The sequence below is a fragment of the Lethenteron reissneri genome, chromosome 44 (assembly GCF_015708825.2).
Source record: "Lethenteron reissneri isolate LAM-NWPU_2019-01 chromosome 44, ASM1570882v1, whole genome shotgun sequence".
Classification (NCBI taxonomy): Eukaryota; Metazoa; Chordata; class Hyperoartia; order Petromyzontiformes; family Petromyzontidae; genus Lethenteron; species Lethenteron reissneri.
Window position 1 is genome coordinate 13,928,577 of NC_083822.1, and position 16,105 is coordinate 13,944,681.

General features: G+C 51.4%; 1 protein-coding gene across 1 annotated transcript in view; it reads left to right on the forward strand.

The window, feature by feature from the left end:
• LOC133353553 (cytoplasmic phosphatidylinositol transfer protein 1-like) overlaps positions 1-15,887 on the forward strand; it is a 67,263-nt gene extending 51,376 nt beyond the window's left edge. Inside the window, exon 3 of the mRNA XM_061569875.1 lies at positions 14,575-15,887. Coding sequence (XP_061425859.1) covers positions 14,575-14,757 — 183 coding nt within the window. The 3' untranslated portion in view covers positions 14,758-15,887. The remainder of the gene's footprint in view (positions 1-14,574) is intronic.
• The last annotated feature ends 218 nt before the right edge of the window (positions 15,888-16,105 follow it).

A 16,105-nucleotide genomic window follows, 5' to 3' on the forward strand; every position in this document is an offset into this window, starting at 1 on the left:
CTGGTGCGATGTGTAAACATCGCCACTGGTGAGACAAAGATGGCTGGGCGTGGTGCTGGCCACCCACCCCTTGTGTGCCCTTCTGGCCTCGCTATCAGCACTTGCCCCAACAGTCTGTTCATCGGCTCAGTGGGGTTCTTTGTCTTGTGAATGTGTAGTGGGTTCAACTGAGTCACAGACGTACTTCTTGGAGGCAACACATGTATTACCACCAACACATTAACACAAAGAGGTTACTGCCCCTTTACCAGGTAACCTATGGTGGAGAACCACCAGGCTAACTACGCTAGTTACTGGGAGTAGCTACAACGGACAGGACCCTGGCTCGGGTCCTCGTCCACGTGTTGGCGACTTCTTCTTGGACGTAGAACGTAGATCGTAGATCTTCAGATGACGACAGCAACGCTGAGACCCGCTCCCTGTGGGGACCCGGTTTATACGTTGCTGTGTCGTGGCTGGCCCCACCCTTGGCCACGACCACCTTCGAGAAACCTCTTGTCGTTTCTCGACCCTTACCGCAGGATCTTACCCTGACACGTGACCACCCCCAAGCCCCCACCTGGGGCCCTGGTGTAGATCTTACTCGTCACGTGCCTTCCAGGGTCAACCAGAGTGCCATGGCCCGGGGTAACCTCATCCCATGGCCGACACTCTCACACTCCCTCCTGTAGGAGTCAGCACTGCACGCCACGCGTGGTGCCACTGCGCTATCCCAGCGTTCACCGAGCCCCCTCTAGGGCTGGTACTACACCCACCTACGGGGTGTCCGCGATGACGATGCATCGCACGCCGTACCTCGCGAGAGCCGGCATTACACAGTGACATACACGATGTCACTACATATGTGATGTCCGCGTTGTGGGTACATCGCACGCTGTGCCCCTCTAGGGCCGGCACCACCCAGTGACATCTGTGATGTCACTACAAATATAATAGTGGACCATACACTGAACCACAACGACCTAGGTTTTATTCCTTGCCATTGTGCAAGTCTAGTGATAATTTCCATCTGAACCTGGTCTCGACCTCTACTAGGGTGACTCAATGAGGGCCACTCGGAGGGGCAGGCAAGAGGAAATATTCCCCAGGTCTCACCCAAAAGAGGGCATTACAACAGGCCTGTGGATCGTGGTTATTTGGGGGCTACTTGTGGCATTCTCCCCCAGGCCTCGAGGGACCTTTGAGTGGCCTTAGACTAACCCTCACAGGAGCATCCACACTGAGGCCAAGGCAGCCATGCAAGTGTGGAGCCTATCAGACTGCCTTAAGACCCTTGGCCTAACAGTCTGAGGCCAAGCTATGAGAGTGTAGCAATTGCATTAATTGTGCAATTCAGTATCATAATTGGGTTCATTATCTGCAACGTGGTGAATAACGTGGTCAATAGTAGCTGGAGTGGGCCATGTATGTAAGTAGAATTTCTTTCGCACCTTACATAGCCAACTGCACTAACATTTACGAATGGAAAGATACATTTGATTCTGACTGGCATGTATAGATGAGTGCGTCACAATCGATATTAATTGGTGCATTGATGCATCGTTACTTCCTGGCTCGGGCTAGATGGGGGTGACCTTTATGTGTGAACTGTGAAGAAGGGTATGTTAAATGTATCTTCCATGCTTTGGAACCAACAGGCTTGCAATGGAGATAAATTCTCCGGCATTTCAAAGCCTTCCATTAGAGGCTCGTGAGCATCCTCTCTCCACGCGGTATATCCATACAATTGAGTACGACTCCTGGGATGGGGCAACGTACACAGTGTAGAGCCGTTGTGGACGGCCAGATTTAGACTTGCCGCGGATGGCAAACAAACACAATGGGCGTGGCTACGTCGGTACGCGGGGCAGGTGCTCGCAGCGACGTCCTCGCCGTACGCTGGGATCCCTCACAGCCCCTCCACTCAGGGGGGAGATGGCTATTTAGGGCGGTGAGCCGAAGGGCTCGGGGTCTAGTGTTAAGCTGTAACCAGTGAAGAAAAAAGACCAGCTAGACCGGCCCTAGAACTCCCTGGGATCGCTGTCCTTTTAAGGACCGACAGGCAAGCCAGCGGCGTGGCCCCCAGAGCCCAGAACCGACGCTCTTCTAAGAGCGGGTCTGGGTATTCGGGGTGCCGTAACCTAAGGGTAAGCTAGCTGTGAGCTAGGCTGTTGTGTTCCGTAGCTAGACGGGTGAAGGGGCCGATACCCCTTCAGTTACTGTAAGCTTCCGAGTTACGTGCTGGTGTTAATAAATAAGCGTGTGCCTCCAACTACATTGTCAAGTCTCCCTGGAACCATACTACATCTGGTGTCGGAAGTGGTTCTACAAGGATGGAGACACGACGGACAACTCGTACCAGAGCGACGGGGGCGGAGGAAACCGCGGCCGACTTTGAGCCAGAAATGGCTGAGGGCGGACTCGAGCAGCAGGAGCCAAGTCCACCCACACCGCAACGTCAGGACGAGTGGGGACCGTCGTTTGAAGGACTGCGGCTGGCCCACTCTCGACTGGAAGAATTGCTCTATGCTGCAGCCGCCACACTGGAACAGATTACCCGACTGGGGGCGGGAGGAGCTGCACGGAGCGATGGTGGCCAACATACGATGCCGTTTCCCGCCATTCCCAAGGACGCTGAGTTTGAAGTTCCCGCCATAAGTACAGTGCAGGCTGACGGCGAGGCGGGGCTACGTCACGTGGCCGATACTCACCAACCACAAGCCACGTCGGCAGCGGCAGACAGCGAAACGTCACCACAGCAACCGCCGTTGCCACGCGACCAGCCCGCCAAAGCTGCACGGAGTGACGGAGAGCGTTTTTCGCCTACGGATGCTGCGCTGCAACAGCGACTGCCACCTCTCAAGGAATTCGTGGGAGGAGAAGGCGACTGGGGTGGCTTCCGGAGGCGCTTCCTCGCCCATCAAGAGATGGCGAAATGGACCGACGACGAGGCGTTGCGTGCGCTGCCGGCGATGCTTGACAGTGATGCCCTCGCCACTCTCACCTCGGCACCAAGGGCGAAGCGCGCCACGCTGCAAATGGCGCTGCAACTCCTCGCCGCGGTCTATGGACCACCCTCGGACTGTCGCCAGCTGTTTTACGATCGCCAGTGGGGCGCCAAGGAGTCGCCCCTGGCGTACCGCACGGCTCTCCTGGCCCTGGCGAAAACGGCTTTTCCACGGATGGACGAGGATGGGGTGGACGCCATGGTCATGGAGAAGCTGCTGCTGCTGGCCGATGATTTGGACATCGTCGTCTTGGCTGAAGACGACACGGAAATATGTTCGTTGAGGGCCGCCCGGTATATCCATGTCAACCTGCTGGACCAACGTCGGAAGGCCAGCAAAGCGACGGCCAGCCATACCATGGCTGCATCCGCCCTTCCAGCGGAAGACATCTGCGCTGTGGATCGCCCGACGGAGTGGAGGTCCGGAGTACGGCCAGCTCGGGACAGACCGAGCCGCCGGGATCAGCCCAAGTCATCAGCAGCACTCACGCGATGCTACAACTGTGGCCTCCGGGGCCATGTGGCTTCGGGATGCCGGGCTCCTTGACAGCGTGGTGCGACGCCTCACCAGGACGTCGCGCCTCGACCCAAGTCTCCCCAGCAAACTCCGGCGAGTCGTGGCACCCCACATGTTTGGCCTACACACACACCTGCCACTCACACACCGCAATGAACAGGGGTCAGAAATTATCCATTGTCACGCCAAAACGTACCTCCGTGGGGTGTGTGGTCCAACCGACCCAGTGGTCCGAGTTGGCTCATCGTGTTGTTGCCGCGTCGTCGGGGTCGTCGGTTGTTGTGAGACATATTGATGGGGTCGAGGTACGGGTCTTGATTGATACGGGAGCATCGGCAACTATTGTGTCCGATTTGATTTACAACATTCTCCCCATTCAAAGTCGTCCCTTGCTCCCTGTTGATGTTCCATGTTACGCTGCTAACGGGGATTCGTTGGGCATTATCGGACAGATCCGCGCGCAAATTTGTATTGGGGACATTAAATTATCCGGCCCGATATTGGTCTCCTCCTCGCTGGCGGTTCCGTGCTTGTTGGGGACGGATTTCTTGGCCAAAATGCCCATTCGTATACTGATTGACCAAGGATGCATTGAACTCCCGTCGGGCTGACGTATGGCCTTTTTGTCATCCCCCGCTACCACTGTCCGTACGGCGTTTGCGACGGTACCGGCGCTGGTCGCGAGGATGGTACGCGTACCGCCGGGAGCTCAAATGCTCGTACCTCTTAGGCTGCGGCGACCATTTGCGGAGGGCGTCGGGGATCGGGGGGTTCTGTTGGGACCATCGAGGGCCGGGGTCAACGGACCCGACTTAGTAGCGGCCCAGACCATGGTCAAAGGGGACGAGGACCCCTTCATCGCGGTCCTCAATGTGGGGTCGCGAACGGCCGTGGTTCCTCAGGGGACCGTGCTCGCGCACGCGACGCCGGTGCCTCATGAGGAACCGGTTGTTGCTCAGGTGAGCGCTGGTTCGCCCTCGCTACCAACTTCGGATCGTGATGAGGGGTGGCTCAATGCGCTTTGCGCGGGATCGGTGGACCTGTCCGATCCACAACGTGAGAGGCTTCGAGTCCTCCTTCGCGAATTTTCAGACGTTTTTAGTCTAAATAAATACGATATTGGCTGTACTAAATTGCTGAAACACCATATTGACACGGGTGACAGCGCGCCAATTCGCCAAAATCCCTTTCGGTTAAGTCCCGCCGAAAAGGAGCATGTTAAATCGGCTGTAGACGACATGCTAGCTGCGGATATCATATCCCCTTCCACCAGCCCTTGGGGCGCGCCGATCGTTCTGGTTAAAAAACACGACGGATCATTGCGTTTTTGTGTGGATTTCCGTCGGCTTAACAAAATTTCTGTAGCCGACGCGTACCCGCTTCCCCGAATGGATGAATCGCTTGATGTCCTGGCAGGGGCGTGGTTCTTCTCCACATTGGATTTACTGTCCGAGTTCTGGCAGCTCCCTCTGGATGAGGAGTCCAAACCGAAAACTGCTTTCCGTACGCCGCAGGGCCTTTTCCAATTTAATCGCTTGCCGATGGGATTACATTCCGCGCCGGCAACTTTTCAGCGATTAATGGAATTGGTTCTGGCTGGCTTGCAGTGGGATTCGTGTCTGATTTACCTAGACGATGTCATCGTCTTTAGTAGAACATTCGATGAACACCTCCAGAGGTTGCGTGCCGTTTTTCTCAAAATTTCGGGCTGCTAATTTGAAGTTCAAGCCCCAGAAGTGTTTCTTGCTCCGCGAATCGGTGCGCTATTTGGGGCACATTGTGGGCCGTTCAGGTATTGCCACTGATCCCGCCAAAACGAAATGTGTCAGCTCCTGGCCGACTCCCACCTCGGTGGGTGAGGTCAGGAGTTTCATCGGATTCGCATCGTATTACCGCCGGTTTGTCACTGATTTCGCTACCATTGCAAAACCCTTACATGCCTTGACATCTAAGTGGGTCAAATTTCATTGGGGTAAGGAGGAAGATGCTGCTTTTTGCTCGCTCCGGGACGCCCTAGTCGGGGCTCCGCCATTGAGTTACCCGGATTTTACGAAACCCTTCTTGCTTGATACAGACGCAAGCAACACGGGCATCGGGGGCGTTCTCTCCCAGGTTATTGGGGGCGTGGAACATGTGGTTGCGTACGGCAGTCGGGTGTTGTCTCCGGCGGAACAAAGATACTGCGTTACCCGTAGGGAACTATTGGCAATCGTGTACTTCACTCAACAATACCGCCCATATCTGTACGGTCGGCGTTTCACCGTCCGCACAGATCATGCGGCGCTGCAGTATGCTTTGCAGAGGCGCGGGAGGCGGCCATGCAGAACTCTGAACTCCGCCAGAAGGCGAATGAGAGGCTCAGGCTGGGTCGGGTGCACGTGCTTCAGTGGAAGCCGGGTGACCAGGCGTGGTTGCACTGTCCCCAAGTCCCGCTAGCAACCTCGTCTAAACTGGTGCGGCCATGGCGGGGGCCCGCGAAGGTGGTGCAGGTTTTGCGGCCACAATGTGTGCGTATCCAATGGGGGAAACGTCGGTGGTTTGTGCACCCCTCCAGGTTAAAACCGTTCGTTGCGCCCCATGTTTCTACTTCACACACGCGTGGCCAAACATGTGGGGGGTCCACCGACTCCTGGAGTACGACTTCTCTGCTGTCACCTGACTTAACACCGTCTGTTCCACCTCCAGGCGCACCAGGAGTGACACGCTCACGACCGCCAACCCCCCCCGGGGGGGTCGGGGGTCGCTCTGCAGCGGAGCCAGACACCCTCACACCCGGACTGTTAACCGCCACTGGCCGAACCAATGGGGTCCCTTGTGACGGCCCCGCTGCAAGGACACGCGCCAGAACGCGCAGACTTTTGTGAGGCTGGCCGCCAATGCGACCCTTGCGGGCAACCGCCTTCGGTTCTTGTATATATGTTGTTTTTACGGGATGGGGTATTTATTCGGTCGGGGTGCGTCGTGTTGGTTTGTTCTTTTTCTTGTTGTTGTTGTTAAAAATTTGTGAGGCACACACGGGTTCAAGGGGGGGATGCATCTTTATTGCGATTTTGTTGCAGCCGGGACGGCTGCGAGCTGTACAGGGGGGGGGGGGGGGGGTGATGTAGAGCCGTTGTGGACGGCAGGATTTAGACTTGCCGCGGATGGCAAACAAACACAATGGGCGTAGCTACGTCGGTACGCGGGGCAGGTGCTCGCAGCGACGTCCTCGCCGTACGCTGGGATCCCCCACAGCCCCTCCCCTCAGGGGGGAGATGGCTATTTAAGGCGGTGAGCCGAAGGGCTCGGGGTCTAGTGTTGAGCTGTAACCAGCGAAGAAAGAAGACCAGCTAGACCGGCCCTGGAACTCCCTGGGATCGCTGTCCTTTTAAGGACCGACCAGGCAAGCCAGCGGCGTGGCCCCCAGAGCCCAGAACCGACGCTCTTCTAAGAGTGGGTCTGGGTATTCGGGGTGCCGTAACCTAAGGGTAAGCTAGCTGTGAGCTAGGCTGTTGTGTTCCGTAGCTAGACGGGTGAAGGGGCCGATACCCCTTCAGTTACTGTAAGCTTCCGAGTTACGTGCTGGTGTTAATAAATAAGCGTGTGCCTCCAACTACGTTGTCAAGTCTCCCTGGAACCATACTACAACAGCACCGGCACGTTAACTCAAATCCCTGTAAACGCCAGCGATTAATTTACCACGCTGCTTGTTCCTCACGCTGGTGCGTTAATGACTTCCCGTGTCGCCCTAGGGTGTTGCGAATCGCTCATCACCCCCCACCTCCACCCTTCCATTATTTTTTTTTCTCTCTGCACAAAAACATTGGTGTGTGTGTGTGTGTGCTGCTCGTTCATTCGCACCGCTGACACGGCCCTATTTTGGGATCCGGATGGAACGCGATTACACGACAGCGCATCCTCAAAAGCAAATGACGAGAGACGGGGGAGTGAGCGCAGCGAGATGGGAAGGACCTCTGAGTCACAGAAGTGATGGCTCGGCATAATGGAAGCGAGTGCGTCCAGGTTGGTGGTGAGGGCGATAGGGAGAGGGTGGGAGCAGGCGACGAGGTGGAAAGAGTCAGTGAGCATGCTACCGCTGAAGTGCAAAAGATGGAACGTATTGTGGAAGGAAGAATATCTCAACATCAGAAGATGGGAGGACCACGTGGAAATGCATTATCTTAATTTATATTATTTCGCAACTGGCAATCACCAGGACTTTTAATGCCCAATTGGAAGACTTACAGATGATTTCCCAGCACATATTCCTAAAAACTAAGACAATCTTGGGGAAAGCAGGACAAGTGCCAACCATAACAGTAAGGTGTTTGGAGATGCGTGGAGGCCGGCAAGGCTGCAGCCAGCACCTTGCTGATGTACGACAGTGACCTTTGGAAACCACATACAGAGGGGAAAGCATTATGGCCAGAAAAGGAAAATGCATATTGTTCGGATTCATAATGCACAACAGAAAGAGCTGCTACCCTGTGACATTATAAATCCCCGCATCTTAATGTAGATCTGAAATCTGATCGTAAAATGTGAAGGCTGCTGGCGCCACGCGCGACGCACTAACGGCGCGCCTTCCCTACTTAGCACTTCCGCTCAGCCGTGCGCAAACAATTAATCTAATTGCACGTGAATGCATTTACAGGGGGAGAAAGTGTGTAACTTGAATACAAACAAATGCCTTTATACAATGACTGCATGTGCACGGATGACGTACTGTAACATATCAGTTGTAAAGTAACGTGTCACTATGGCCTTGAGGCATGTGAACAGCGTGCTTATTAGCTTTAACGTTGTTTAATAGTTAAACAAATAACGCATACATTTATCATGCTGCGATTTACGGCTCTCAGAATTTTATGAAATTGTATGGGTTGGGGTGTCATAATTAGGGTTTCCACACCTGTCCTGGCATTCCCACAATAATTCTCTTGTTTAGATAACTGCTGTGTCGTGGGAAATCTGTAGCCTTCCCGTGACATTTAAAGTCCCGGGTTTTGTCATTCACATAAAAAAACATTGCACTCACACCAATGGTGTTCTTCCCTCTTCCATTACTGTCAGCTGTTCTTCATCCCATGACATGTCTGGTTGTTTTGTTCTTCAGAGGTGACAACCCTGTCGCTATTTGATGTATGAATTCATTCTCGTTTTCCCACTGATGTATGTAGAACCTAACGTGACAGCAGGGTGAACCTGCAAAATGTCTTTGAACCATTCATAAAAACAGACCAGACTCAGAAATAATAGATTCTCACTTGCACAATTCAGCCCATTTATAATGAGTAAAACATTCTGATCGATGCATCAAACCGCTGACCGCCTAGCACGCGAGCTGTTCAGTGGGCGGTTGTGAACACTGATGGGCCTACTGAGTTGTCTCTCGACTATCCATGGGTGGATTATTCGAGTTGCGAAAAAGATAAATGCAATATTTCTACATGTGCAATGGTTTGTAATTGGCTGTTGAATCACGAGGCTCAGTTACGCAGTTTGGCAAATAAACAAATTACTTTAACAACAGGTGACACGTTGCACGTATTGAGCCCGTTCTATACAGGCCAATGATGAACACGTGTAGCCTTATTTTCATGCTCTGCATTTTGTCTGGACCCCCCCCCCCAAAACCATTCACCCCCACTCTAATATGTATTTTCCATCAGAGGTTTTTTGGGTGGGGTCGCGTTAATATATAAATGTGTTGTTAAAACCCGCCACCACCCGACACAGCCAACTAGTAAGGGTTGCCACGTAAACAGAACATGCCAATTCGTCACTAGTGTAGTGGATCAAATTACTCGCACTGACACTGAGTAACAGGTCGCCTGCTAACACTTTATCAATCCTACTCTCGCACCAGTTGTAGGCACACCTATGACTGCCTCTCACTGTGATCACACACGCCGCTTCCTCCTATCTGCTCTCTTTTTTTCGGGCAACGTTTAATTCGATCGTCCAGTCTTTCACAATGACGGCAACGTCCAGGCAACTTCCAGGCAACTTCCAGGCAACTTCCAGGCAACTTCCAGGCAACGTCCAGGCAACGTCCAGGCAACGTCCAGGCAACGTCCAGGCAACGTCCAGGCAACGTCCAGGCAACGTCCAGGCAACGTTCAGGCAACGTTCAGGCAACGTTCAGGCAACGTTCGTGCTCAGGGGCTCCGCACCCCCTCTCCACGATCGACGGCCCAGGGTACGGGGTTCATGGCTACACCCGGCATTGCGGGCTAGGATTTGGGGTTAGCGGTCAGCTGAGTTGGCATGGTTAGGAGTTTGCGGTTAAGGGTTAGAGGGTAGGGGTTATCGGTTAGGGGATAACGGTTAGGGGTTAACAGTGGTTAAGGGTTAGAGGCTTACTCCGCCCCGCACCTACACTTCTTTATCTCGCCACTGCTCCCTGCTCTCACCTATGCTGCCTCACACCCACTCACCTGTCTGTCCCGGGCAGGGGGTTCAGCCAACACCCACCCGGCGACGAGGTGAGGGGCAAGGTCCCTTTGACGGTCCGAGCGGCAGCGGCGAGACGTCTCTTCTCTTGATCCCCGAACAACACCTCCCGCTACTCACACACTCCTGCTTATATACCCCTCCTCATTCCGAGTCCTCACGTGCCCCCTCTATACCCCGTCGATCTCCACCCCCCTCTGCCTCCTTGACACGGCGTCATAACTTGAACAGGGAAGTGTCCTGCCGTCTCCACGGCGACTCTCACACTCATTAATTATCGCCTCCAGCTCCCGCCTCTGGGGCGCCTTCTCCGTGCCCCAACTCTCACACATGCTTGTCTCCAAATGCACCCTCTCAACTACGCTCACTGCGTACATCTCTTCTCTACACTAGCACAACTTGTCCTTCCTGTCTATTGTGTTCATTGAAATAGCCCCACCAACAGTAATCCCTATTGAAGTACGCTGCCCTTTGTAGGCATGCATATAAATAATGTATTATTTGATGATTCGCTTTCACGCAGCACTAAGGCGGTAGCTATCCGAACGGTTAAAGTTATTTTAATTTCTTTTAATTTCGATAGATTCTTTAATTAGTCTTGGCCAGTAGTAGCTAGTTTTGTACAAAACTTCAACATTATTAAAATCAATTGAGTGTCCTTGTTGCCACGCGTGTTCTGCTACTGCTGACACTTGTATTTGGTGAGTTTAATATTTCTCTGTTCTTTTAGTCTCATGCTGAGCATTCGTCCTGTTTGCCCAACATAACATTTACTACACGGCAAGTTAATCCTGTACACACCTTCTGTTGATCGCTTCGGTAATGCATCTTTTGTACCAGATATTAATTTCTGTATTTTATGTACCTTGCCAAATCTGGCTCGGATGTTTTGTTTTTCCAAACATCTGGCTAGTTCATCAGTTACTCCTGCAATGTACGGTATTTTTTATCGTTTTAATTACTTGGGCAGTTTCAATGCTCGTGTGTAGTGAGTTCAACTGAGTCGCAGATGTACACTTGGAGGCAACACATTTATTTAACACCAACACACGGGGTAACTGCCCCTTAACAGAATAGCAACCAATGGTGGTGACCACCAGGCTAACTACACTGATTACAACTGAACTAGCTACTACGGACCGGAACCACAGCTCGGGTCCAGGTCCACGTGTTGGAGACTCGGTAGAGCGCAGAGCGTAGACGGTTTCTTTAGGATTAACAACAACGCCAGTCCCTCTGGAGGACCTGGCTTATATTCTCTGCGGCGTGGCTGGCTCCACCCTTGGCCACGACCACCTTCCAGAATCCTCGAGCAGGATCTGGACCCCGACCACGTGACCACCCCTAGCGCCCACTTGGGGCCCCTTTCTAGACTTAACTGGTCACGTGTCCTCTCGGGTCAACCAGAGTGCCATGGCCTTTAGTAACCTCATTCTTACGGCCGGCACTTCCACACCCTATCCTAATAGGGCTGGCACTGCACGCCAAGCGTGGTGCCATCCAGAGATATCAATCAGCGCTCACCGAGCCCCTCTAGGGCCGGTACTACACCCACGCCATAGTGGCGTCCGCGATGTCGTTACACTGCACGCCGTGCCCCTCTAGGGCCGGCACTACACAGTGACATACGGCAATGTCACTATACTCGTGTTATTTGATTTGGTTTTGGCATTCAACGATCTGTCGCGAAAGCCTACATGTTAAACCAATATGTATTTTGTTGCTGAATGCAATATCAGTGTTGATGTTTATATATATTTTTAAAATACATCTTTTTATTGAGGCTTTGCTTTGTGAGAGCTCTGACTGAATCCATTCACACTGACTCGGTCTACAAATGCTAGGTATCAAGGTAACTGGTAATCATTTGTCTTTTTCAGAGCCTGCCTAATGGTATGTATATGGTTGATGGTAGATAACCCTTTCCTAAACTTGGCTTGTTCATGTGATTGGTTGGTCTCTACATCTTTTACAGATTTCTGTCAATGCCATCGTTTTTTTTAGCATCCCTGTCTCTTTACATCTCTGCTCCTAATCGTGCCTTTTTCCATTTCAGACAATGTGTTATCCTTTTACTTTTTAACCCTTGCCCCCACTTTAAATGCACCCGTTACCCTGCCAATCTGTTACCCTGCCAATTGCTACACTATTTTAATTGGTGATAAATATTTAATCACCTCTCACCTCGAGGCATTTTAATCTATCGCCTAGAATTGGTCTAAAATTGGCTGCCTCGTGACCTAGATTTGTTATGTTAGCTGTCTTCATTGTTTTAGTGCAATTAGCTTTTCTGTCTCTTGGGCTATGTTGAAGTGCAACTTGCCCCCTGTTAATAACAAGTTTAAATTTGGGGCGCACTGGAGACAGCCCTATTGCTGGATATGTAAAATGCACTGATTGAAGTTAGGGGGAAAAATTATGAATATAATGTTGGCTCTAAAAAAGCCAGTCAGCCGACACAACAAAAATGTTTGGGTTCGTGATAGTTCATCCTTCTGGTGGTTACTGGGTTTACTGCTACCTTGTCATTCATCGCTGATGTTCACTGATGCAGCAATATTTTACGTCGTGCAAAGAATGGACACGTATCTGCACGTGGATGTATAGAAGGGGTGTAATGATTTTCCACCTTCGTGATGCAGTCATTTGTGGCAATTCAGAGTTGTGATTCAATCAAGAATATTTTTTTACGTATCCCATACATCGTGGTGAATGTAGCTGCCACTAGTGGCTGCCGAGGTCATGTGAATTCTGGACATACGAATTGAAACAACATTTTGTTACACACGTGATTCCTCGCACACGTCATAAACTTAAGCATAAATATTAATTGTTGAATCTGCAACACTGCACGGCGAATGCATAGCATCCACACGTGGTACGTTTTATGAACTGACCATGTATGGTGCCCCATGTGGACACACATCTATTGTTGCAACGCACTCACACGGCATTGCGGAAATTATTTTTAAATGGGAAACTGCAGGGCGATGGCTTCACGTCAACGTCAATGGGGCACACATACGGATGCCAGAGTGTGTGTGGCAGCGAGCTTACCGCCACCATGATCATCACGGTGTTGACTGCAGCAATATGGCAGGGCGATGCAGCGCAGACACTACAGGGTTTTTACGGCCGGGATAGAATTATGAATGCTGGGTGTGATGGCGTCACATCAACAACGTTGCCACCATAACAAGACCTTCAAAATAAAGGCACAATGGGCAAAGATGTTGTTTAGTATACCTTCGAGAGGACTGTTTGTTGCCAGCCGCTTGGTGTTGAAAGGTATTTTTAAGCCGTTGGGCTTGTGTTCAGCACCTTAGATTCATTACTCGAAGAAAAGAGAAGGCTTATAATAATGACAGAGTGGTAGCCAAAGCAATGCATATTCCACCGTGGAGATAATGGATTGTGGCGTTGTGAGACTGTGACAGAGGGCAGGAGCTTGGGGAGGCTTTCATCTCACAGTGGGTCATGGCTGATGATGATTATGAATGGGAGTTGCATACATAAGTTGCATACACAAGCCATCCGATTCTCGTTCCTTTTCGATTAATTTAGCGGTCCCATTTATGTTCCCAGATAGTCATGGATACTAGTGTAGAGGAGAGAAATACGCAGTGCGCACAGCTAAGTGGGTGCAACTGAGGTCGAACAGATGTGCATGTTGCAACATGAGATTTGCACAGACAAGCCACCAGTAATTAAGGGGAGAAGCGGGTGCAACCGAGGTCGAACAGGTGCTACGCTGTGACCCGAGGTTGGCGCCGAGGAGACGGGAGATGGGGGTGATGATAAGATATTAATGGGACAATTGGCGCCGACCTGGAGGCAGCTTAAGTGGATGCACGTGAGGACTCGGGATGAGCAGAGGGGGATATAAGCGGGAGTCTGTGTGAGCGAGGGGAGTTGTTGCTGGGAACCAAGAGTGAAGACATCTCGCCGCTGCCGCTCCAGCTGTCAATGGGACCTCAACCCTCATGCCGTCGCCGGGCGGGTGTTGGCTGAACCCCCGGCCTGGGACAGACGGGTGAGCGGGTCTAAGGGAGTGTAGGTGAGGGCAGCGGTGGAGATGCGAAGATGCTGTGTGCAGAGTCGCTGAGTGCGGAGACGCTGTGTGCAGAGTCGCTGAGTGCAGAGACGCTGAGTGCAGAGATGCTGTGCGCGGAGTCGCTGAGTGCGAAGACCCTGTGTACGGAGGGCAGGATTAGTGAGTTGCAGAAGAGATTAGAGCGGTAAGAATTTAAGTATATGTGACCGTACAGATAGTTACGGGTGTGCCTATAACTGGCGTAAGAACAGGTGAATAAAGTGTAAGCAGGTGACTTGTTACAATGTGTCGGTGTGAGTAATTTTTGAAGACACTACACTAGGTTCCACCAATAGCCACCACTCCACATCGTCGCAGCCTAGCAGAATTCTAGTGCAATACACAAAGGACATGTTATTCAAAGTGTGTTCACACTCACTTTTTACTGAGTAATTATCTCAAATACTCCTTTTGCTTTGGTGCCTCGAGATGTACTGCGTGGGAGGCTTAGCGGTATAAATATTAAATGATGATGTAATGGTGTGTGGCTGGCATGGTCACGTCTCCCCCCCCCCTCTTGCATGTATGTGTGTGTGCTGGCAGTACCGTGTCGGACAGCTGTACATGATCAGCAAGCACAGCCACGAGCAGAGCGACCGCGGGGAGGGCGTGGAGGTGGTGTCCAACCAGCCACACCTGGACCCCACGCATGGCACGGGCCAGTACACTGAGAAGAGGCTGCACCTGTCCAGGTGCTACGAGCACTTTGTCAGCCAGGCTCCGTAAGGGGGAATTTGTGGTCCTTATTTAGTCCCACAAAACTGAGAGCAGCACACGTGTTAGTTAGAAAGAGGGCTTTCACCCATATGGCCAATGAATTTGTACATTTAAATCAGGCTCTGGCTCTCGCCCGCTCACCAAGTGCTCTCTCATTCCCAGGAGTATGGCAGGAAAAGTGGAAGATAATAAAAGTGATGATGGGAAATGAAAATGCAAATGTCATCACTACAACCAGGAACAGTACTGGTGGTGGAATGTGCGATGTGCATACTTTTGCATCATGCAGTATAAACCCCACCATTCCCAAAGCCAACTGCATCAGCCTCAAAACTATAGCTTTTACGCTCACCTATTTCCCGTTTAATTTGTTTCATATTCCTTTTAAGCTCTAGGCTCGCAGTGCAGCTCGTGCTGTCTGACAGTATTTTCACGATCAACGCACCCCAGCGCACGTTGCACCTGTTTACTGCACTCTCTCAGCCCAAGGATGGACGGACGCGTCTTGCCTCGATATGCAGGGTGTTCTGCAGCGTAAACGTTAATTTGACCCGTCCTGGATTTACCTCGAAAATCAGAGGCTAGCGACGACTGTGCACGACATCCACGCTTGGTTGCCGAACCACCCACCCAACCCTGCATCTGCCTTCTCTTCAGACACCGAATCCATTACTGCCACAGTGCTAAAAATAAACGTTTGCTGTTGCCACCGATAGTGGATTCAGCTGCATGTAGCTGTCGAGTGTCCCTTGTACACTGCTAGAGATCGTTAGTGTTGTATTCTTTTTGCTCTAAACTCTGCACTTGTTCATCAGTTTTTATTTTAGAAACTTGTTTTCTAAGGCAATAAGGTTTGCACTCATGAGCAACTGCAGATTTCTAATAAAAGTAAAATTTGATTAATTTTGATAAGTCCTACCATGTAATAAACTGCGTTATCGTCCGAGATATACGTACATTTATATAGTTTTATTTAGTGCGTATTGGGTAAAGGTATGTGTGAACATTTAATAAAAAGCTAAATATTTGATCTCTTCCTCTTACAGTATCCTGAGATGTGGTCTCATTGTGATGCTCTCAAAATTCTATTTGTTTAGGATTTGTGAATATTTCGAAATAAATTTGTAATGACGACTTGACATACCTCTCTTGAGATGGCACTTTATTGAAGACACAGTCGTGGCTAGGGGCGGAGCGAGTCCCGCCACACAGGATAAAAAGCCGGGTCCCCAGGGGGACAGGCGGCTGTTGTCTTCATGAAGAAACCTACTTTCTACGCCAGAAGATGATCTCCAACTTTTGGACCCGGACCCGAGTTGGGGTCCGGTCCGTGATAGCTTACTCTGAGTGTTAGAGT